The sequence below is a fragment of the Sceloporus undulatus genome, chromosome 1 (assembly GCF_019175285.1).
Source record: "Sceloporus undulatus isolate JIND9_A2432 ecotype Alabama chromosome 1, SceUnd_v1.1, whole genome shotgun sequence".
Classification (NCBI taxonomy): Eukaryota; Metazoa; Chordata; class Lepidosauria; order Squamata; family Phrynosomatidae; genus Sceloporus; species Sceloporus undulatus.
The window spans coordinates 125483847-125508493 of NC_056522.1; the positions used below are offsets into that span (position 1 = coordinate 125483847).

A 24647-nucleotide genomic window follows, 5' to 3' on the forward strand; every position below is an offset into this window, starting at 1 on the left:
TAGTTAAAATTGAATTTAATTGGGCAGGCTATGGGACACAGCAAAGCGTGTTTAATCCAAAGACGACACAGACACTTCTGAACTCTATGTGGTTGTACAGGAGGGGGGATGTGTATATAAATCGGGTGGGGCAGCTAGATTCATTTATGGCAGTATCTGCACTGCAGAAATAATCCAGTTTTACCTCACTTTAACTGCCATTGTGCAATGCTATGGAATTCTGGGAATTGTAATTTTGTGAGACATTTAGCCTTTTCTGTCTGCTACAATTCCTAGAATTCCATAGCACTGCGTCATGATAGCTAAAATGGTGTCAAACTGGATTATTTCTGCAGTGCAGATGCAGCCTATGTCTCACTAAATGATACTTTAGCTTGACATTCAAGTGTAACTTTTTTACCTGAACATAAATCAGCTACTACTGATAGTACTGCCAGCAGCTTTCTTTTGCTTGTTACCCTTTGATGGTACATAACTCACAGAGAATTATACACCTAATTTACTCATGCAAGCAGGCTTGTAGATCACAATGTGAACACACCTGCATTAAAGTTGCTACACCTTCATACACCACTGCAACAACTTTCACCCCCACTTTCAACCCATGAGTCCCTTTTGGGTATGCCATGGTTTACAATGTGATGGAACTGCCACAACAGCACAGATCATGTCATACAGATAGCTTTCCATATGGATTAGCCACCAGTGTGGGTGGCTGCACTGTGAGTCAAGCTGAAACCTTTCTTTCAGCCTGCTTCAATAATGCGCTGTCATTTTCCTGGTACTATGCTGTCACACTATCCCAAGCACTGCATTTCAGGAATCCTTCACACTTTAGTTACACGAAGCATGTACAAAAATGCACTGGAAGCACAGTGGACATTATCACTGAATTAAATACAAAGATAATAAACATGCTACCCAATTTTATAAATTTATGATAGAAAAAAGGCCATTTATTTTTCTCTTTGCAATGTCTTCCTACAAAGATCTTTGATAAATCTGCCTTCAGACTGTTCTTAATCTTATAGTTTGAACTATTAGCATGAAATCACACTATCCAATTTCAAGGAATGAATCATTCAAAATAATATACGCAAAATAATTACCAGTAATTAGTGAGAAAATACATCTGCTGTATAAATGCATGCTATTATAGAATATATGCAGTGGTTTGAAACTCTTCGGGGGAGGGGGGAGGACTGGGAAAATCATTCAAGTCGTATCCAACTTTCAGCAACCCTCACAGTGTTTTCTTGGCAATATTTATTCAGAGGAGGTTTACCATTGACATCCTCTGAAGCTGAGAGTGTGTGACTTGCCGAAGGTCACCCAGTGGATTTACATGTCCGAGCCAGATTCAAACCCTGGTCCGCAGACTCACAGTCTAACACTCAAACCATTATTGTAGGGGCAAATATTATTATTGTAGGGGCAAGCCAGATGTAGCCATAGGTATGCTTACCTAGCTTATTAAAATCTTTACATCATAAAAATACACACAACTGCACTTTCCAGGTACACCGGGTATGGGAGGAAAAAGCGCATTCAAATTAGTAGTGAGCATTGGGATTTCCCACCTTGGGACTCTTCTGCTAGTCCATCCCAACATCTTCAAGATAGCATTTTACCTTTTCAAAATGTATATGAATATAAAAAGAAACACAAAATAAGAGGAATATATTGGAGGGAGGGGACAGCAAGAATGGAGGGCAAGCCACCACCTGCAGGACCTGACCATAGTGAGCAGCTAAACACAAAAGGTATCACTGTTTTGTGGATTTGTTTGCATCATGTATTTTGAGTATTTTGGTTGTCCGAATAAAAATACCACTGTTTTGTGGACTCTGGATGTTATTGTACTTTGCCACGAAAGCCTGTATCATGCATTTCATGCATTTTGGATGGCCTAATAAAGCTGTCACCATTTCGTGGATTTGGGATGTTACTGTGCTTTGCTATGCACCGTGTATTTTGTGTTTTTTGGTCGACCGAATAAAGGTATCACTGCTTTGTGGATTTGGGATGTTATTGTACTTTGCTGCGAATGCTTGCATCCTATATTTTGTGCATTTTGGTTGGCCCAACAATGAAACCTTTATTGGACCAACGAAAATCCCCCCCCACCCCGTACCTGATGCATCTGGAAAGTGCAGCCATGTGTGTTCTGTGTGTTGTGGATTTGGGATGATATTCTATTTTGCTGTATGGCCAACACAGCTACCCGAGTACAAAAGTGTCTATTATTAAAGTCAGTTGTAACATAAACATTACCCTTACCCTGCCATCCAACCCTACACTCTCTTTTGAACCCCAACATCCAGGTATATCCCCTCCCTCCTTCGTTTAAGGTAAAGGCCACCTATTTAACATCTCATCTCCTTCTCCATACACCTTGGCCCTGGACTCAGACTACTTCTAGAAACTATAGTGACCAGATGTCATACCTGCAAAGGAGGACAAGGCACCCCAAAATGTAGGACCTTCAAGAAAAATGGAGAAGACAACCAAACAGAAGCTGAAAACACTCACAGAAATACAAATTCATGCTTTGGGGTCCTGCTCAAAATGGAGGATATTTTGGAACTCCTCCTGGGCAGAAGCCTTGAAATGAAGGATAGGCCCTGAAAAAGGGAAGATGCCTGGTCACCCTGAGCTCTAAAAACACTTCTAGAAATGTAAAGTGATGCTCAAAATGGAGGACATTTTGGAACTCCTCCTGGGCAGAAGCCGCCTTGAAACTGAGGACAAGCCCTGGAAAAGGAGGACGCCTGGTCAACCTGAGCTAAATCACCCACAGAAACGTGAAGTCATACTCTTTTTTTTTTAGTCCTGCTCAAAATGGAGGACGTTCTGGAACTCCTCCTGGGCAGAAGCCTTGGAATCGAGGCGAAGTAGTCCTGGAAAAGGAGGAAGCCTGGTCACCCTGAGCTGCAAAGACACTCCTAGAAATATAAAGTGCTGCCTTAGTCCTGCTCAAAATGGAGGGCGTTCTGGAACAACTCCTGGGCAGAAGCCCTTGGAATGGAATGAGCATAAGCCCTGGAAAAGGAGGACACTAACCTGCCTCGGAGGAGGAGAATGGGGGGGGGGTAAATAAAAGACACCCAATTCGCCCTCAATGGAGAGGCCCTTCCTTCCACGAACCGAGCCTGCAAGGAGAGCCCTTCCCCGCCTTACAAAACCAATACTTACCCTCCAGAAAGTTGCTCTGCCTGGAGCCCCCGACACTCCGGCCGAGGCCTCCCCCATTGCCGCCGCCGCCGCCGCCGCCGCCTCCTCCGGCCATCTTCGCTTCCTTCCTTACACCATCACGCCAAACACAAACATATATATAGATAGATATACAGAGACACAGAGAGATATATATATAGATATATATATATGTTAGTCTGGGTCCCAGGCTGCTGCTGCTGCTCCTCCTCCTTAGAGTGGGGAGACTAGGCCTAATATATATATATATATATATATATATGCGCGAGGAGACGAGGCCTAGCAATATAGATATATATATATATGTGTGTGTGTGTGTGTGTGTATATATATCTATATCTATATATAAGGACCACAATATGTCTCCCTCTCTCTCTCCTTTCTGACCTGACTAGGCCTCTCCTCCTCCTAGCGTTGAGTTTGGGGACAGTCTCAGGAAAGGATATATGGACGCCTCCTCCTTTTTTTTCTTCTCCTCCCCGCCTTCCTTTATGGCCTGGCGGCGTCGTCTTCGACGCTACCCCGGTGCTTCGGGATGGAGACAAAAAGGAGGAGGCCTCAGTCAGCAAGGAAGGCTGGGCTTTCCTGTCTCTCTCTCTCTCTCTGTGCCTGTGCTCACTCCGCCTTCTGCCACCCCAAAAGGCGGGGAAAATGGACTCCCCCCCCCCCTCAGTCGCCACCTTTCCCTGGTGCTCAGTGCTTCCCTCACAACCGTCGCCCAGCCTTCATTACACACCGCCTCTTCCTCCTTTTCTTCCTTCCTTCCCTCTTTCCTTCCTTAAAAGAAGCCGCCTCCTCTTCCTTTTCTTGTTCCCACACATAAAAAAACACAATCCAGTTTTATGTGCCCACAAAAACGCAGCAACAACAACAACAACACCTTGGCCTCTCTTTATTTGTATGATTGTAAACCTGAGGGGCAAGGAACCGTGTAATTAATAATAATAGTAATAATAATTATGATAGTAAGCCACCCTGAGAGCCTTTTAGGAATGAAGGGTGGGGGTATTAAATACTGTAAAATAAGCCCCCAGGCTTAAAATGGCCGCAGCTGAGGTGTCTTTTTTAGTCAGGAGAAGATGGTCCTGATGTAATGGCTCTTGGTTGTTTGATTTTTTGCCTCCCTGGCTTTTCCTTCCCAGTTTCAGCCCTGTAGATATAGGTACACACACACACACACACACACACACACACATATATATAGACACTTTTCATATATATATATGGGAAGCATCTATCTATATATGGAAAAAGCATACATACATATACAGTATATATATATATATGGAAAGAGTGTCTATATATATATATATATATATATATAGTAAGGAATGAGCATATACAGTGGGCCCTTGTTATCCGTTGGGGTTTGGTTACAGGAACCCCCATGAATAATAAAATACTGTACATGGATGCTCAAGTCCCATTAACATGGCATATCAAAAATGGTGTCCCTTATATAAAATGGGAAATCAAGATTTGATACTTGGAATTTATACTTTTTTAGGATATTTTCAAACCGTGGATGCTTGAATCTGTGTATTACAAATCCATGGATAAGGAGTGCCAACTATATATACATGTGTGTGTGTGTGTGTGTGTGTGTGTGTGAAAAGAGCATCTATCTATCTATGGACTTTCTTTACTATATATAGGTGCGGTCCAGACCAGTGCTTTGCGCCGGCCTGGCCACATATTAGGGTTGCGTGGCGGCTGCAGCTTCCTACTGGAGGAAAAACATGCGCAAGCAGGCTGCCATTTTTTGGCGGTCTGTAGTGCGCCATGTATATGTATGGAAAGAGTGTCTGTATATATATAGAAAGGGGGGAGGGAGGGAGGGAGGGAGAGAGAGAGAGATGTTCTTTCATTATAATATATATATGGAGAGACATTATTTACATATTATATATATATATATATATTGAAAGAACATATGCATGTTTATATATAATAATAATTATGATGATTATTATTTAGAGCCCACCTCCCCCGAAGGATCGAGGTGGGTAACAATCATAAAATCACAATGACATTAATTAAACATAATTCCCTAACCCCCAATTAAAATGGAAAACATCATAAAATACAATCAATTTACTAAAATCAATCTAAAATTAACCTTCATTAAAATGAGGCATTATGGCATGAGTAAAGCAACCACAATTATGGGACAATGGGAGAGCCCGTCTATCAATCTGGGAATGCCTGCCGGAAGAGATCCATTATATATGCTGTGTGTGTGTGTGTGCTCAATATATATACGTGCGGGGGGGTTATGTGTGTGCGTATTTAAATGAACATAAACGCTTGTTTGTTTAATTTATTAATTTATTTCATTTTTAAAATAAATAAACAAACCCAGCTTGGTGTAATGGTTTGAACAATGGATTACGACACTGGGGAATCAGGGTTAAAATAACCACTTAGCCCTGCAAATCCATTGGGTGACCTTGGTTGAGTCACACTCTCAAAGCCCCAGAGGATGGCAATGGCAAACCCTCTTTGAACAAATCATGACAAAAAAAAAAAAACCATGATAGAGTTGCCATAAGTCAGAAACATCTTGAAGGCACACAACAACAGAAACGTCTTGAAGGGTTTGGTCAAGGCATCATTTTATTTCACATACTATGCAGTCCAGGACAAGTTGGGGATGGCAATTTTCTGCTCCTGGGATGCTCTGGGGACCTCAGAGCATCCCATGTGCTAAAAATCACATTTTAAAAACCTTGAGAAAAACAAATGTGTCTGTGACCAGTAATGTTGAATAGTGCAGGGAGACCCCACAACCTATTTAAAAGGTGAATAGACACATCTGTGGGTTTCCAAGGGAGGCAGTTCACCCAACAAAACAAATAAAAAAGAGGTCACCCAAAAAAGCCTGAGCCATAGGGGTTGACTACTTGATTAAAATACTCCCCATTCTATTCAAATAAAATGTGAGCCCTCCACATGTCATTTAGAGGAATCCACACTTTATTTATTTATTTATTTATTTGTTTATTTATTTATTTTTGCAGGAAGAGGATTCTCAAACTGCAGAAAAAGGGATCGTGGTTTCAGCGAATCGAGGCACTTTGAGTCCCAAGGGTTGGAAAAGAGCGGGATGCAAATTAATAATAATAATAATAATAACAACAACAACAATAACAACAATATCAGCAAAGATGTGCATTATAGAACATGTGGCTGTCTGTCCAGATGGCTTCACATGGCTGCACATTTTCATCAGAGTGAGGGCAAACAGATGTGAATTTGCACAGGGAAATAAAGACAATTAAGCATTGATGCAAATGTGTAAAATGTGTAGCAATTTGCATAATACACTCACATGTAGACTAGCCCATAACAAGCAGCCCCAACTCACACTTTTTCTATTCTATTGTGGGAGAATTCAGCAACATATCCATGTTAGTCTGGATGCATGCGTACGCAAAGGGATATTGTACTGCCTTTGAGAAAGAAGGTTCGAGCATAAGCTTTCATAGACAAGTCTGCCTAATCAGATGTATTAAAATGGAATCAAATTATTCACATTATTAAAACAATTCACACCTACACTTAAAAAGATAAAAATGCAATTAAATTATAAAAATGTAGTCTAAAAGTTCAATTTAAGATAATACAGCATTTGTTGCTCATTATCTGAAAACTTTCTGTTTTAAAAGATGGTCAGGATTAAGAGATTTTTTGACAATGAGGAGCCCACTGGAAAAAGAGTTCCAGGTCCAAAACGCACTGCAGAAATAATCCAATTTTAAGACCGCTTTAAGAAAGGAGCTCGGTGCTAGGGAATCTTGGGAATTGTAGTTTACCGTGGCACCAGTCTTCTCTGTCAGAGGAGGATGAATGTCTCACAAAACTACAGTTTTCAGAATTCCTTAGCATTGAGCCAAGGCAGTTAATGCAGTTTCACCACCCGTATCTCTCATCTCCACCAACTGTGCTTGTGACTGGGAGATGGGCCTCTCTTGATGTTTTCAGGGTCCAAGCAAACTGATACAGAGACGTATGCTCTGCCTGATAACCTGGATTCAATCATCATATCCATTGATGCAAGATCATTAATGTTCCAATTCAACACCAAGGTCACAGTTACCCAATCCTGACATATTTCCACATGTACGTACCCATATCCTTAGGTCAGGTTTCAAGATCTTCTTTCCAAATGGACTGATGCCCAAAGCTACAACAGAGAGGGCCTTCTCAGTTGTGACACTCCATTTACAGAATGCCCTCCCCCTGGAAACACAGCCAACACTCTGTTATGTTTTCTGTGACAGGTGAAAATATTCCTCTTATTTCAGGCATTTCAGATTCTAGATTTTACAGTTTAGATTCAACGGTTTTAAAATGGCCATAAAATAGCCACAGACATAAACCTCAAAGCTATAGAAATATGGATCAGCACAGTAAGGTCTGACTTATCCAGAAAGAGGCAAAACCATCTACACAGTGAGTAGATGGAAGAAAGCACTGCTAGTAGCAACAAGTCCAACATGACTCTCAAGAAACAGAAGTCAAAGGGTGCACATAGTATTTGCATCTGATCAGCTAGGGATACTATGGCCTTGTTTACTACAGGCACCCTTATTATTTCCAGGCCATGGCCATAGTTTCTCTTAACAGTGTAATACCTTAGAAAATATATGTTGCAGCAGAATCTAAATGTTTAGGACAGAGTATTCACCAGACATGGCATATTACAGTTATCATAACGAGATATGCTGGTGCAGATATTAAAATCAGTGTGTTAAATGAGACAATTTTACTTCCATCAGACTGCAAAAAGACAGGAAATAGCAGCTTGTAACAGTCATGTTCTTAGCAAAGATGCTATTCTAGCAATATGGATATGGTGGGATATTTATGCTGTGAAAAGGAGAAAGGGAGGTGGAGGGAGGAACGTTGCAACACTTTTAAAACTAACTGGTTTGTTTTGTTTTGTTTTAGCTTGAGCTTTTGTAGATATAAACCCACTTCTTTAGATGCAGTACTCACTGCTATTAAGGCCTCAGGTATAAAGTACATTTATACAGTTGTGGGAATGGGATAGAATGCAATAGGATCCAGAAAGTTGCAAAACCTGTCCCTTGCCCTTATTTTTCAAAGGGCTGTGTGAGGTCATACAAGTCTTTCAGATCTATACAGTAGTTAGTGTTGATAGGTGAAAACAATACATCTATTTACCAAAAGTCAGTTTCCTTGTGTTCAAAACTCTGAGAATATTATTTTTGTTATATGTGCACTAATGAGTACTTTTATATTAATCTATGTAGTGATGAAGCCATTATCTTTGTAGATACATTTGCTAGTGGATTAGAATCTGTGAATATAATTCAGTCCAGCTGTTTCTGTCTCTAGTCTTCCTTTGTAATTTCCTTGTTCAAAGACTGCAACTTTTAAATTTCTTACTCTATGTCCAGTAAGGTTCAAATGTTCTGCAACTGGGAGTTTGGGTAATGCAGTTTCAAATGTCAGATTTGTGTCCATTATAGAGGGGCTGTCTGCATAAGCCAAACCACATATTCCCCTTGGCCTCGCATTGTCTTGTTTGGAAAACACAGGCCAGATCTTAGCAGACCAGACACAGATCTGGCAGAGCCGACCTGATCCAGGACTAACCAGCCCTTAACACCAGTTAATTTGACCCCTGGTTTGCTGCAGAATTTCCTGGAAACTTTGCAGCAAACCCTGGCTGTTTAAACAGACCTCATTCACTCCTCACCATTCTGCACCATCGCTCCTACTAGGAAGCCTTTTTGCTGCATTTTATGTGGAAATGAATGCCTGCCCACATGGGAACAAGCAGGTGCCTGGTTTCTGTGTCAGACACGGTGGCGGGACTCATTACAGTAGGAGTAACAGCACAGTACGGAGCGCATGCGATAACCCAGGGACTGACCCAGGTGAGCAGCCAGACCAGAATAGCATGGGCTAAGCCTGTGCTTTTCTATCCCATCTCCTCAGGGCCATAGAGACTGCCCTGTTTGTCCAATGTAGACTGTCTAATGTAGAGTGTAGAATGTAAAAGACCATTGCTGGTATAGGGTAATGTATATCACATTCAAATACTGTAAGAGCAAATACAGTTGGCTCTCCATATCAGCAGGGATTCAGTTTTGTACCTGCCTGCGGATACCTCAAGTCCCATTACTGTCAATGGACACCGACATGCGTATGTGTCGGCGTGGCTATGTGTATGTACTGCCATTGATGATAATGCCATCCACAGATGCTTCAATCCATGGATGGCTAGCCCACTGATATGGAAGGCCAACTGTAAATTTAAAAGTTTCTGCTACCAGTGGGAAGGTGGAGGTATTGCTCAGAGTGAGAGAGTTAGTTTGGACTATTGCCTGTCCTGTGGCACAGATAATTTTCCAGCCATCCCTCCCAGAGTACATTTGTTCGCCCTTGCACCCACAAAGCCATGAATTGGAGAAAATAGGAACTTAGTGGTGGCAGCCTGTTTTTTCCCTATCTGCTCCTTCCATTTCTCTCTGCATAGGACCAGAAAAAGTGCTACCATGATGGTAATGGACCATCATGCATGTGGTATATACCAAGAGGTTTTTGGCCACTACCAACTGAGGCTAGCATTCCATGTACAGTTGATACTATTCATCTATACACAATGCTATACAATAGCAATGACATAGAAAAATAGAGTTGGAAGGCATGCTGAATTACAGCTGTAGTTTTCCAGCCTTTGGAATCTGAAGAAACAGGGAAAACAATCAACACAACATGTTAATCCCAAAAGTAGTCATCAATTAAATTTAATCTCCATGTTACCATGATCCTAAACCTTTCTGTTGATACATCAGTTTCCACACTACCATAACATCTCAGTAGTGCTATGAACACATTGTACTTTATGACATAGTAATTTCACTTCTTCAACCTCAGTACTTATGTGCAAGAATAACAAATGTTTAGGTTGAACCAGTAATTCCAAACAGATTTCCATAAATATTCTAAGTGTCTTCCCTAGAGAGCATTACTCTTCTGACACATGGCAGACAAAATATGGCTAATGGACAAATGTGAGACACTGACACTCAATGCTTCTTCTAAAATCTCTACGATGCTTTACAGTTGTCAGAGCCTATATTACTACCATACACGTAAACACTCATATAAACTAATACCTTAACGCTATCACAAAATAGAGTATTTTAATTGTTATTCTTCTGAAAATGACTTAAAGAAGGCGAATGGGAGAAACAGTATCAACAGTAAATGAACCATCAACAGTTCTGTTATAACCATTAATGGACGCAGGATGTGAACATACAAAACAGCACTATAAAGCACTGTAGAGTTTATCACATGGGAGGGAAGCGGCCAAATCCCATGCAAAAACAGGATTTAAATCTGGGGAAATCCCACAAAAGCGAGATTGTTTTCAGACAACGTCGCACACATTGTGCATTAATGCAACATTAACCCATATATATATATATATATATATATATATATATATATATATAATTGTACAGTACTTTGTTTTAATCTATGATGTGAGCCACCTTGGGTTCCTGGTTTGGGGACAGGTAGTTTATAAAGTAAGTAAATGAATAACAAGCATTGGACATCCCATTGTATTTCTATTTTCAGACTTGAAGGCTCATACCAACAAGTGTGATATATGGTGTGATATAACAAGTTATTCACACTATAGTTTTAAAGCAAGATATTTGGTGCTGTCTGTGTTATCCAAATAATCTGAAAATTTTGGCTAGTCCAACATGTAGATGGTAATACTTTTTATTTTACCTAAATTTGGGATTCCCTAAAATACCATGATACTTCCCTCTTGTTCTTAGTGGCCCTGTTTCAGCTGCAATCCTGACATCACTTATCACTTGAGTTTGCTGTTAGAAAGAATTATTCTATAATGTCTAAAATCAATGATGGGAAACGATGGCTCAGTTAGACCATTATATCCCCTATAGAAAAGTTAATAGTGCCCCATACTCTTTGTATTTATACATGCTGTGGATGTGCATTAAATCCCATTTGTACCATGTTCATGTTCACTTATAGACACTGCAGTGATTTCTGTCACACAAAATTTCCCCCCATGTCAGATGGGCAAAATTTAGCATGCCCTGTTGTTAAGGAATGCTAAAGGTAAAAATCTGATATATACACCTTTAGATATGTGTGTGCTCATCTAAAACTCAAGATATGTGAATACTTTTGAGAGAATAAGTTTACTCCTCTGAGATTTAGCCAGTAATTAGCATTTTTTGGCATTACTCCACCTTCCATCTAGGAGAAACTTTCCCCACAAGAACAAAGCTGAAAAAGTCCAGTTTTCCATTTATCTTTTCACCTAGTATTTACAAAGGCTACAAACAGATGTGTTAAGATGCTGGAGGTGCTTTTCCTGAAATGATTAAGAAAGGAACTGTGATAGGAAAGAAAATCTTATAATCATCCTTAAAATACTTATAAAATTATTAATTTATTCTTAATATTCAAGTATTTGTTTTCACTACAGAATCACTATCTGTTGATAAATATAATTGGATTCAACCAGACTCCTTCAAAAAAAAATCAATATATTCTTGTTCTTTTTTGTCTGTATCTGCATATTCACAGGTTTTCCTACTCCTCCATCTAGTCTTTTCTTGAAATACTGTATATTTTGTTTCCCTCTTTATTGAATCTCAGTCTTGGAAACAAGAGCTATGTTTACTTGGTGGCTATCCTTACTAGTTCCAAGACAGTAGAAACACACATACATTTAATGGATCCATTTCATTTCTGAATGTACTGGGTTAAAAATAACCCTGTTAGCCAGTGAAACTGTTTTAACAAGTAACTTAAACACTTCCAATTACTGTACTGGCACTGGTCAGCATTCTGGCTGCAGCGTTTTGGACCTGTTGAAGTTTCTGAAAAGTTTCCAAAGGAAGACCTACATTATTATTATTATTTTCTTAACATATTTATTTATATCCTGCCCTTTCCCCAAAACCTGGACTCAGAGCGGCTTATAAGTTTAAAACAGTATAATTAAAAACATAGAAAAGTGTTATTGTAAAACAGAATTAATTATTACAATTACACATGAAGTGTGTGTTACAGTAGTAAGGAATGTGTCACTATAGCCAGATCTGAAGTTCCAAGGAATGGACACATCTAGCACACTAGTTTCAATGGTGTAAATGCACTCCTGGCCACTGCAGAAACCTGGGTGGCCAGGCTCAGAGTTGAGTCCAAGTTCTATGTGAAGATCATCCATGAAGGTGATTCCTGGAGCTGGAAGGCCACTATTTGCTACAGAACCTTACCCAAAAATGGTAGGTTGGACACTGGCCAATAACAACCCCACCACAGGATCTTTTAGGCAGAATGAAAACTCCCCATTCTTCAGAGAAGCATTCATCACTCACCTTATTCATATGGCCAGTCGCTCACTAGCTGCTTTCAGGAGCCCAGGAAGGGCAAGAATCCAATATACACATGGTGGTTCTTAATTCTCTGGGGATACTGTCCACAACCTCAGGCTACACATGCTCAGAATACACATGCATTCAATCATATAGAATAAGCATGCACCAAGATTACATCCACTGAACTTCTCTGAACAACAGCATCCAAGTCAGAGTGGATTTGAATGATTTTGTCTGCAAAGTGTCTTGCAAATTCTTCACAGGGGACTGTTGAATGGTCTATTCAGTGGTGGCGAACCTATGGCACACGTGCCAGAGGTGGCACTTGGAGCACTCTCTGTGGGCACATGCATCATTGTCCCAACAGAGTTCACTAGAGTTTGTCACTAGAATGCCAGAGGGATGCGGCACTTTGCAATAAATAAGTGGGTTTTGGATTGTAGTTTGGGCACTCAGTCTCTAAAAGGTTCACCATCACTGGTCTATGTTCTCTTCTTGTGTGCCAGAGTAAAGGCTTGACAAAAGGTCTGATAACTTGACCCAACATTGTTGTGCCTTTATCAGCTAGATCTCAATGCAATGAATTTGGCACTCCCCCCCCCCATGTAGATAATTGCTTCATTACATTTTTTTTGCAATGTATGTTGTAGAAGCTACAGTGCCTTCCGTATAACACCTGTGTTAAAAAATCTTTACTGGCTGTCGATTAGTTTCTGAGCACAGTATAAAGTGTTGGTTATTATCTTTAAAGCCCTTCATGGCTTGGGCCTGAGTTACTTGAGGGAACGCCTCTCCCTACAGAATGTGCCCCACACTCTCAGAACATCTGGGAAGAATTTATTAGAATACCATAAGCCCAGGTTAATGTCAACTTCCCATAGATCGTTTACGGCCACAAACTATGGAATAGCCTACTGGAAGAGATCTGTCTTATCACCACCTTAGATGCCTTTAAGAAGGCACTTAAGACAGGTCTCTTCCGGCGGGGTTATCCATCTGACCTCTTATAGGAGATCTTTAAGGTAAAATGCTTCACTTCTGATTACAATGTATGTTTTGTAAATGTTTTAGATATTCTAGATATTTTAGCTATGTTATTGAATTAATAATAATGTCAGTGTTTTATTGATTGTATTTTATATCTGTAATGTGTTAATTTGTTGATGTAATCCCAACTTGATCTGCAGGGAGAGGCGGGAAAATACAAATAATAATAATAATTATTATTATTATTATTATTATTATTATTATTACCCCTTATTTCATGTTATTTAGGCAATTCACCAATTCAAAATCAGTCCAAAGCAACCTTGTATTTGGTTTGAGCATTGGACTATGACTCTAGAAGGCAAGGATGGAATTCCACTGGGTGACCTGGTGCAAGTCACACTCTCTCAGCCTCCTCAGAAAATGGCAATGGCAAACCCCGTGATAGGGTCACGAGACAGAAAGAGAGAGCCAGTCCCTTCCCTCTAGTTGAAGAGGGTGAGTTTGCAAAGTGAAAGAGCCAGAAAGGGCTGAGAAGAGGAGGAGGGAGGCAGTGTGTGTGTGTCTCTGTGGGGAGGGAGGGCTGCTTCATCCCCAAAACAGCTCCAGAAGTACTCTGAGAGGAGAGAAAAGACCCCCACAGCCAGAGGGAGGGAGGGAGGAAAAAATTGCAGCCAGCAAAGGAGGTTCGGAATTGTAGTCTGATTCGAAGGCAATCCAAGGGCGACCAAGACATGTGTTTCATACCTGCCAAATTCAAATTGAACGGAACTTTGGAGTGGAACAAGATTTGTAAATTCTATATTTCCCTGAATTTACACATCTCTCAGTTGACCCTGGATTGGGTTCAAACTGACTTAGCATTGACTTCGATTACGTGTGATAACCTCTCGTGCGATAACATGAATCTGCATGATTGCATCCGGGATCACATTGCATTGACCTTCCAATTTCCCCCCATGTGATAACGTCCTTGGATAAATCTCTATGAGCTTTGTCCATATGGAACCTGAAGTTTTTGCCAGTTTTTCCTGGCAAAAGTGCTCCAACTCTGTCAGCAACAGGAACTTTCAAGTCTGCCACAGATTCTCAATTGAATTATAGTCTGGGCTTTGACTAGGCCATTCTAAAGAGATTATTTCATCACCTTTCCTCCCAGGCCCTGCATGTCTTTCTCTATTTTTTTTTAAATTATATATTTTATATAGTTTTTTTCTGGTCTCACTAGACCAGATAACCCTTTTCCCACATGTGCGACGTCTCCTCTATGTCTTTTTGCAAACTCCAAGGAGTCTTTAATAAGTGTTTTTTCCAGTAATGAGTTTCATCTCATCAGTCTTTCTGTGTCAACGCTGGAAGAGATACAAATAAATACCTAGCGAGAGGTGCCTATTTCTAATTTACTTGGTATCTAAGCTTTGCAGTATAACCCAGCATCCTGCCTAGTTTGAACTTGTATGTGGCAAGTAGCATATAGTGTTGTTCCTTGTACATGTCAAAGCAGAATGGGCAGGATCACTATTCATATGAATTGAAACTACTTGGGCCACTGATAATTTATCAGATTTTATGGGTCCCCAACTCCCCACTGTTGATTGCTGAGGTTACTGGCAATATATAAATGCTTCCCAGAAATGCAGTAATGGCTACCAGTAGGGATGGGGGACTTTTTAAAAACAAATTATATTTCATCTGAAGTAATCAAGGATGCGGTTGTAATTTATTAAAATGACATCACCCAATGATGCTGCCATGTCTTCTGAGAATAATGACCTCGTGTTATGAGTGAGCCTGTTTTTACAAAAGCCCATTTTCAAAGTAACCATTTGCAAAGACATAGGAGAGAACATGGAACAGCAAGAACATCCAGGTAACTTTTCAAGGTAATTTATAAATTCCATTATCAAAAAATTGGCGGGAAACATTTGGGATAAGTTCTTTGTTTAAACTGAAGAATAAAGAAGTTTTAACTTTTAAACATTATTTTAAGTGAATGGATAGGCTTTAGGGGACACATGAATATTAAGCGATTGCTTATAGAGTGAGGTGAATATGTTCCTTGATTAGTAAATGCGTTCCTATGCTTCTGTTTTCATTTCATTTTTTCAAATATGTGTGCTACTCTTCTAGTTCAAAACAAAACAAAACAAAACAAAATAGAAGAGTGCACTAAAGTAAAAATTAAAGAATAATTTATAATATTAAATATACCAGAAACCAATAAAATTGACAAACCATTTTGTCAAACAAACAAAAGGAGATTAAAGGAAGTATTTTGCCCTTATACACTGAAATTTTCTCAAAAGGCCTTTCTGTTGGTTATTTATTAGTCTGGTATTTAGTATATTGTGTGAAGGGTATTTTGGTCTAAAAGGTATATTATCTCTCTCTATCTCTGTGTGTGTGTGTGTGTGTGTGTGTGTTTTGCCAGTTTTTCTTCTGTGACATGGATATGTAGCTGTGCTTTGTGGTTGCACATGTATAATTTGTTATTTGTGGTTTCAGACACGATCTCTTCCATGTAGTCATTTTATTGGACAAGTTACTTGGTTTTGCTTCATTCCTTTGCTTTTTCTGTTTTTCCTTTTATGAAATGGTTGTTTTGTTGTACTATTAAAAGTTCCAATCCGTGGTTCACTACTGAAAACTCAGACCCAATCTCTGATCTGTACTCAAGTTTCCTGGGCAAGTTAGTTGCACTTTTTGACTAGCCAGTTCCACACAGCAGCCATTTCACACCATCCAACTGCTCCACTTTGCAAGGACAGTTTCAATTAATATTTTCTAGTCCCACTGTTTCTGCTGCTTTTAAAATGTCCCAGTTTCTCTCCTCTTCTTTCATAATCCCCCTTTGTGCTTGGCTTACTCGATTTGCTGGAAATTGAGTTCAAAGTACAAAAGTAGTTGGAACTCAACTCAGCAGGAAAAGTGGAGACAAGGGGGCAGAACTTGCTATTCCTAATAGACTCAGGCAAAAGCAAACTCTGGCAGCTTCTCCTAATTGTGTGTTCTTCATTAATAACTGTTGCCATCTTGACCACACTCTGATGTTTCTTGGCCACATATGTCCTGGTTTTCATGTGAGAAATGTTGGCTGGTATGCATTTTTTTTTTTACCATATCCAGTTTCAACTTTGGGCTAGGACTCAGGAGAACAGGGTCTGAATCCCTGTTCAGCCATGGAAACCTACTAGATGATCTGAGCAAGTCACACCCTGTCAACCTCCGAGAAAGGCAAACTCAAATCCTCTCTGAACAAATCTTGCCAAGAAAACCCTGTGACAGGTTCATCTTAGGGTCTCCATAATTCGAAAATAACTTGAAGGTACAGAACAACAACAACAACACAGCAGTTTAGCAATTTAACTAGTTTGCTATGGGTCTGGGTCAGAAAAGGTGGGTGACCCACAAACAGAAGTTCTGGTTAGCATTTTTAAAGATCTACAAACAATGTTTTGTTTTTTGGACTATAGCTCCCACATTCCTACAGCCACCATTGTCTTATGCCTTCAACTTTCGAGAGCTTCAAAAAGTTGCCTTTTTAGTTGACAAATCCCAACATTGTATAGAGCTAGGAAACATTATTCTTTAAGATTGCAACTAAAAAAAATGCCTAGCCATTAACAACTCCTATTCTGACTGGGGTTATTATACGCTGCTTCTTCCATCGTGCGCTGCCACGAGCACGAGCCCCTTTACCTGTAATAATGCTTGAGCATACGTGCTTTTTGTTTTACGGGGGGGGGGGGGTCTGGAATGGATCCCCCGCATAAAAGAAGGGCACACTGTAATCTAAAAAGTATTTTCCAAGCTCTTCTCTAAACTTCATTTAATTTCAATTCAATTGTACTACATTATGAGAGGGCCATTGCAAACAACAAAATACATTAAGTACTAGAAAACATAACAAAATTTCTTTAGAAAAATAAAGTATGTTATAATCATATGCCACGAAATACAGCATAGAACCATCTGGTTCTTTATAAACTTGACTATCAGTATCTATTAAGAGGAGACTCAAAGTGAGTACTTGGGAAAAGACAGCAATAAACAAACTAGAAATAAAAAAATAGTTTTTTGCTTTCTGATTTTTATTGTATGAACTTGTGCCCTTTTCAAATAAACCTGTCTTGTTAAATCACATTATTTTTTGTCACTGAATTATATGGATTATATCTATGGCCTATTAAAGGACAAGCTCAACTGTGGGCTTTCCACATGTACCCAAAAGATATGTTTATTATCACTCAATATATTGGGAGTTTAGCATTTAGAAGGAAGATACACATCATTTGTATATCTCCTCAGATATCTACCCACTGAGCACCTGTGTTGGTTTTGAAAGTTCTAGAGGAAATCTAGAAACCTAGAGACATTTTTTACTATTGCTTAATCATTTAAAGATCATGCATGAAAGTGGTTGTGCAAGGCCATGCATGAAAAGTGGTGGGTTTTGTCACACAAATTATCTGATGTTTGGATAGAATTGTAAGCTGTATAGTTTAGATTTGTTTTTTAGAGATCATAAGAAATGCATGTTTTCTGGCATAATGCCTCTCCATAGGTAAAAAGAATTCCTAATAAATACTTATTTACTGGACAGAAACTTCCATCTTCCTTATTGTAACATTGCCACAATGGAGAACTAAAGAGTAGGATATTTGTAGCACAATAATGTGGACTAATTTATTAATTATAACGGAGAGCTGGACAACTTCCTAGGAGTAGTTATGTTATACCCCCCAGCCACTGGGGACTTTACTGCTCTCGCTAGAAATAGTCATTTCAGTTTCCACAAAAAATTGGAAAGTGTGTGTGTGTGGGGGGGCTCTGACATGCAGGAGACTAACAGAGCGCCCTTCCAAACTGTAGAGTTCTGTGTATCTGCAAGATAGAACATCTTGATTCCAGTGGATGGGCTGTTGCTATGGCAGTTATTTTCCCAGCATGGTTTTGTTGTCAGAAACCACGTTTTGTGTGCCAGTGGGAATAAATGGGAAGAATAAGGTCTGCAAAAACACCCTTTAGGGAAGTATATATGACCCATCTGTGTTGTAAAGGCTTTGATGGCATTTTGACCTAGAGAATAAAGCCAGATAGCTCTGCCTTCCTTTTCAGAAGCTGAATGAAAGTCACTGTTGTACTGCCCAGTTACCAATATAGAATAGGAACCAAGTGTTGCTTGAAATGATTTGCATTGAAGTAAATGAACTATTTCAGTGTCGATTGTGAAAAACTATGGATCACTGTTAAAGAAATGGGCGTGCCACAACACTTTATTGTCCTGATGCATACATAACCTGTTACTGTTAGGACAGAATACAAAAAAAAATGGAACAGTTTCCAATTGGCAAGGGAGTCAAGCAAGGCTGCATTTATTATCCTATCTGTTTAACTTGTACACCATATATATAATATGTAAACTAAAATTAGATTTGGAGGTAGCATGTGTGAAATTGGAGGAACATCATCAATTTAAGATATACATATGACACCATACTAGTAGCTGAAAGTAGCAAAGATTTAAAACACTTACTGAAAAAAGTCAAGAACAAAAGTCCAATGACAAGTTTACAATTAACATTAAGAAAACAAAAATTATGACCACAGATGACATATAACTTTAAAGTAGATGATGAAGTCATTGAAATAATTCAAGATTTTCCATACCATGGCTCAGTCATTAATCAGAATGGACACCACAGTCAAGTAATCAGAAGAAGATATCACACTGGGGCTAATTTTGGCTTTAAAGAGAGATTAAAATGCATTTAAAGCATCCTGCAAATAAAGCATAAATGGCGAGTAATTGCACTAATGATTATCACACACAATTGTGCAAATAAAGTGATATCAGAAATGCATTGTTACTGAAATCCCAAAGTAAAAAGATGCACATTAATGCTTCTTAGTGACCACTTTAATGGCGGGTTTTTGCGACGTTGGGTAAAATCATTTCACATAATTATGTGATTTTCTGGGATATTCACAGGATAAACTCCTGATCTCCTTTGTGTGATAAATTCCTAGGACTTGGAAGGGGAACTATTTAGGAACTAGACAAGATCTTGAAGATATATCACTGAATACAAAAGTTAGGATTGGCTGTGCCATTGTATTTCCAATGTCTATGTATGGTTGTGAAAGCTGTACAGTAAAGAAAGCTGAAAGGGAAAAAAACAATTCATTTGAAATGTCGTATTGGAGAAATGTTTTGCAAATACCATGGATTGCCACAAAGATAAAATAAGTCCAAGATCAAATCAAGCCTGAACTCTCCCTGAAAGCCAAGATGACTAAGATGAGGCTATTGTAACTTAGGATCTATCATGAGAAGTTATGACTCACTAAGAAAGACAATAATGTTTGGTAAGGTGAAAAGAGCAGAGGAAGACCGCATTCCAGATGGGTAGACTTAATCGAGGAAGCCATGGCTCTGAGTTTGCAAGACTTGAGCAGCTGTTGGTGATAGGGTGATTTAGGCCTGTTACAGACAGCCAAAATAAAGCTGCTTCGAGTCACAATGGAGGTATGGTGTTTCAATGATGCATGCGTCCTAAGAGTCCAGAAGTCGCACCAAAGCCATGCTCCAGGTTCGAAGCAGCTTCATTTTGGCTGTCTGTAACAGGCCTTAGTGTGCATCCATATTGCAGAAAGGATTCAGGTTGACACCACTTTAACAACCATGGCTCAATGCTATGGAATTCTGAGAACTGTAGTTTGTTGTGGCACCAGAGCTCTCACTGACAGTGTTCCAAAACTGCAGTTCCCAGAATCCCATAGCATTCAGCCATGGCACTAAAGTGGTGTCAAGCTGTAATATTTCTCCAGTGTGGATGCAGCTTTGGTGGTCTCTTGTTCATGGGGTTGCCATAAGTCAAAGTTGACTTGATGACAGTTAACAGCAATAGATTAAAATAATTTGTAGTGAAATCAGTGAACTTAGATAGAAGTAAATCTGCTATCATCTTTTCTGAATGCTGGTGCAGCAGGATTCAGGGATACAATCATCTCTTTTAAGCTGATTTATCATTATTCTAATTACAGTTATTTTTAAACTTCTTATTGTATATGCTAGTATCACATTTTAGAAATTGTTAATAATAATAATAATAATTTGTTTTATTTATATAACACTATTCCAAAGATCATAGTGGTGAACAACAAGTCAGCTAATTAGCAAGTAAGCAATTGTTGTCATCAACATCACTATCACATACAATTAGGTTATTCTCATCTCTTTCCTCTCATGCACCAAAAAAATTTAATACTGTAACACTCCCATTGAACATGTCAGTTATGTTTCCAAGACTTGCATGACAACATGTCTAATGCTTTAAGAATTAAGCATTTAAGAATGCTTTAATTATGTGAAACACTTATTCAGCAGGATTTATGCCTCCTGTTAAGAGCTTTGTTTTATTTTCTGTTTTCAGAACTTGATATAAGATAAAATTATGCATACTTTAGCTCTAGACAGTGCATCCCACACTTTAACAGAATAAAAGAATTCTTTCAGACCCACAGATCATTTGATAAACATCCTAAATGCTAGTATCTTTAGTTTTTACTCCAGTGTTTCGATATATCCTTCATAATATGACTGTATTTACACTTTTTTGAGATTACAGTTAAAACTTATATTTTGTTTGATGTGGAATTTAACAATAATGCCAGGACATTTTTGGAAGAATATCGCAATAGCTCTGGTAAGCGAAGTTTCTTCATTCTGTCATTGGCAATATTAGAGCACTTGCTTTGGGCTTTAAGCTGTTGCTACAAAGTAGCAGATTCTATGCTTCAAGGTTTAAGTAATGACATGATTATGCATCAGAACATTACTTAGGTCTTTAATTAATAAGGTTGTATCAACTGTAGTTTTTCTGGGTAGGGGACTTAAAAATGCAAAGTGTTTTGCATACTGCAACTATAATAATGTGTAAGGAGAGTGCCTGAATTTATTAGTGCAAATAGCAAATGCATGAACTTATTAGTGTAAACAGGGTGCAAACAGGTACTGATGCAGTCACATTTCCTATAACATTAAGCAGGAAAATTGGAGAGAAAGGGTATGGAAGAAGCATGGAGTGTAGACCTGACAAGTGTAGTTTCTGAGAAAAATAGTGTGTTAAATCTCTCAGAGTGTATCTACACTGTAGAAATAGTGCAGTTAGACATTTCTTTAAGCGTTGTAGCTCCATCCTATGGAACTGTGGCATCTGTAGTTTTACAAGGTCTTTAGCCTTTTCTGCCAAAGACTCCTGGTGCTTCAGAGAATTACAAGATTCTGTAGGATGATCCATGGCAATTAAACTGGTGTCAAACATCATTATTTTTACAATGCAGATGCACCCTGTATTAAATATTCACTTCTAAATTCTAAGCTCTTCCTGTTGTCTTACTAGGATTCTTTAAATTTTTATAAACTTAGAAGGGCATCATTTCTGGTACCGGTATGAGTTGGTGGCACTGGGGACTGTGAAACTGTTACAGGGAAAAGAAAGAAAAAAGACCTTTACAGATATGTTACTGAATATTGCTTGTGTGAGTTAAACACTTGGGAATAACTGAAGGCAGATAGAGAGGCTTCTGGGGTGGAAGTCTGTTAAAAGGTTGGTTGAGACTGTTGAGAGAGTTTGTTAAGACAGTCGGTTGGAAGTGGATGGAACTGGATGTTGTTGTGTGAATGAAATACTGATAGTACATAGCTTGAAGTCTGGTAGCTGTTTTGGCATTAAACACTGAACTCTGTCAAAGATTAAGCATTCTGTCTAGGATAATTAAAAGAAGTCAAATTGCTTGGGGGGGAAGTTCTTTTTTGTGATTTAAAGAATTTTATTGATTTTTACTTTTAAAACAAACAAACAAGACGCACAGTTAAAATAGCAATCATATCATATCATCAAACTCTGAGAGGTAGGTATCTGATCTATTGTACCATTTGGCACCACTCACTCAAATACATTCAAATGCTTCTCACTTTCATAAATTCTCCTTCTCCTTCATACCTTTTGTTACCTTGTATTTGTCCTCTTTCCTTTCATCTTCTTATATTCCTCACCTCTTCTCCCTCTAAACCACTGCTCCAAATTTTATTCTTCTTTCACCTTCTTTCTTATCCCAACCACTCTTCTAACTTTACATTCTTAAACTTTCTTACACTTATTCCTACCCTCAACTACTTACTTTACCTTCTACCCATTCTCCTTTCTTTCCAATCTTCTTCCTAATCCCACTTAAAATAACAACGTACATCCTAACTTCCTCACTACCTATGTGTCTTTGTTCTTGTTGTTTTTATAATGACTTTCTTATTTGACCACTATCTTTCCACATTGTTACAATTCTTATCTTATATTTCTCTATACAATATCTTATTTGATCCTTGAATCTCCTACGTTTTGTATGCTATTCCATATCTCTAATTTTTGTCCTATATTATTATTATTATTATTATTATTATTATTAAACAATATTATATTATTATAATTATTATAAGAAAACAAAGACTTCTAATGGATTTCTTATCTAATTAAATCATCATTAATTTGTTGATTGTGGCCTGTACCATAGAGACCTGACTGGGTAAGAGTGGCAGAGGTATGTTAATCTCTCTCAGCTTTGTGCATCAATGTTTTCTGTACAGCAGCAGGCAAGACCTGGAACAGGGAAGAAGTGACAGTAGTCTACCAGGATTCTGTCACCTTGGCCATATGCCCTGTTCCACAGCCTGCTGAGTGTGCATATTTGAAGGTGGATGACAGAAACAGAATAGGGATTCTGACAGTACACTGCTCACCCCACTAGTCACGGCTCCCTTCCTGAGCTAGTTGGAATGGTATTGAAGGTTGAGCTGGGATCTTGTCAGCTTGTGGTGCGGAAAAACTCAGGACTTCATGACTACCATGACAACCATGGCTCTATCCCAAATGATATTTGGCCCTGGTCATGGAGCTTGGTACAATCCATGAACCTATTTTCTGTTCCTGGCAGGATGGTGGTGATCTGGGAATGGGGGAACTTACTATCGTTCTATTATCATGGACAGACCACTAGCATAAGGTGATGCTGGGAGATTCCTATTTGACTCTTGGGACGTTAACCTTTTTTGTCTCCCCTATTATTTAATATGTATATGATGGAAGATGCTATATAGACTTTTGGAGTTGAGTGTCACTAGTACACTCATGACACCCAACTCTGTTTCTCCTTTCATTATGACTGCAAAGAAGCTGTTTTGGTGCTAAACCACTGTCGTTAATGGACTGGATGAAGGCGAACATAATGAATCCTAATCCAGACAAGACAGAGGTGCTCCTAGTGAGTTGGAAAACTGATGAGGGTGAATAAATTGAAGGTTATGAGATTCAGCATGTACTAGATGGGGTTACATTCCCAGTTGTTCCAATTTAGTCATGTATGGTGACAGTCCCCTTAGGTTGAAAATACTATTGGTGAATGCTAGACTGGTGAATGACAGTCAGTGTGGTATATTGGTTGGACTACAACTCTGGAGACCAGGGATCAGTTCCCTGCTCAGCCATGGAAACCCAGTCAGTGACCTTGGATGAATCGCACACTCTTAGCCCCAGAAAACTCCATAATATGGCCATTTTAGGGTTGCCATAAGTTGGAAATGTCTCAAAGGAAGATAACAACAAATGCTGGTGAATAATAAAACAAATGCCATTCATGACTTGATCCTGGATGAGCAAGTCAACTTGGTTAGATGAGGGTAAGAATTAGGCTCACCTTTGTCCACTGAGGTTCTCTGTACAGCAGGAGGAGAGACCTCGGTGCAGAGAAGTGTAGTTACAGTGTTTTATTGGCACACTTATTGCCTGACCAGGTGCTCTATCCCATAATTGCAGATTTACTATTTACTGTTCTGAGCCTGAAGACTAGGGGTGCCAGATCTCAGGGCCTGGACTTGAGTGTGCAGATTTCAGGGGCCATCTTCAGGTGGAATATTTGCCAGATTTGAGGTGCTCAGCTCCAGTCAAGAAGAACGGACTGTATGCACATCTTCAACTCAGC

At 39.1% G+C, this 24647-nt stretch overlaps 1 protein-coding gene across 5 annotated transcripts in view; it reads right to left on the bottom strand.

Annotated features, from left to right (window-relative positions):
* The window catches only part of SENP6 (SUMO specific peptidase 6), a 109322-nt gene extending 101959 nt beyond the window's left edge, over positions 1-7363 (bottom strand). For 4 of the 5 annotated variants that reach the window (XM_042469535.1, XM_042469544.1, XM_042469562.1 and 1 more), the window contains exon 1: positions 3196-3440. In XM_042469535.1, the coding sequence (XP_042325469.1) occupies positions 3196-3289 (94 nt within the window). In that variant the 5' untranslated portion in view covers positions 3290-3440. Of the gene's footprint in view, positions 1-3195; positions 3441-7343 lie in introns of those variants that run through there. The other variant, XM_042469553.1, reaches the window with a different exon arrangement.
* Positions 7364-24647: the final 17284 nt, after the last annotated feature.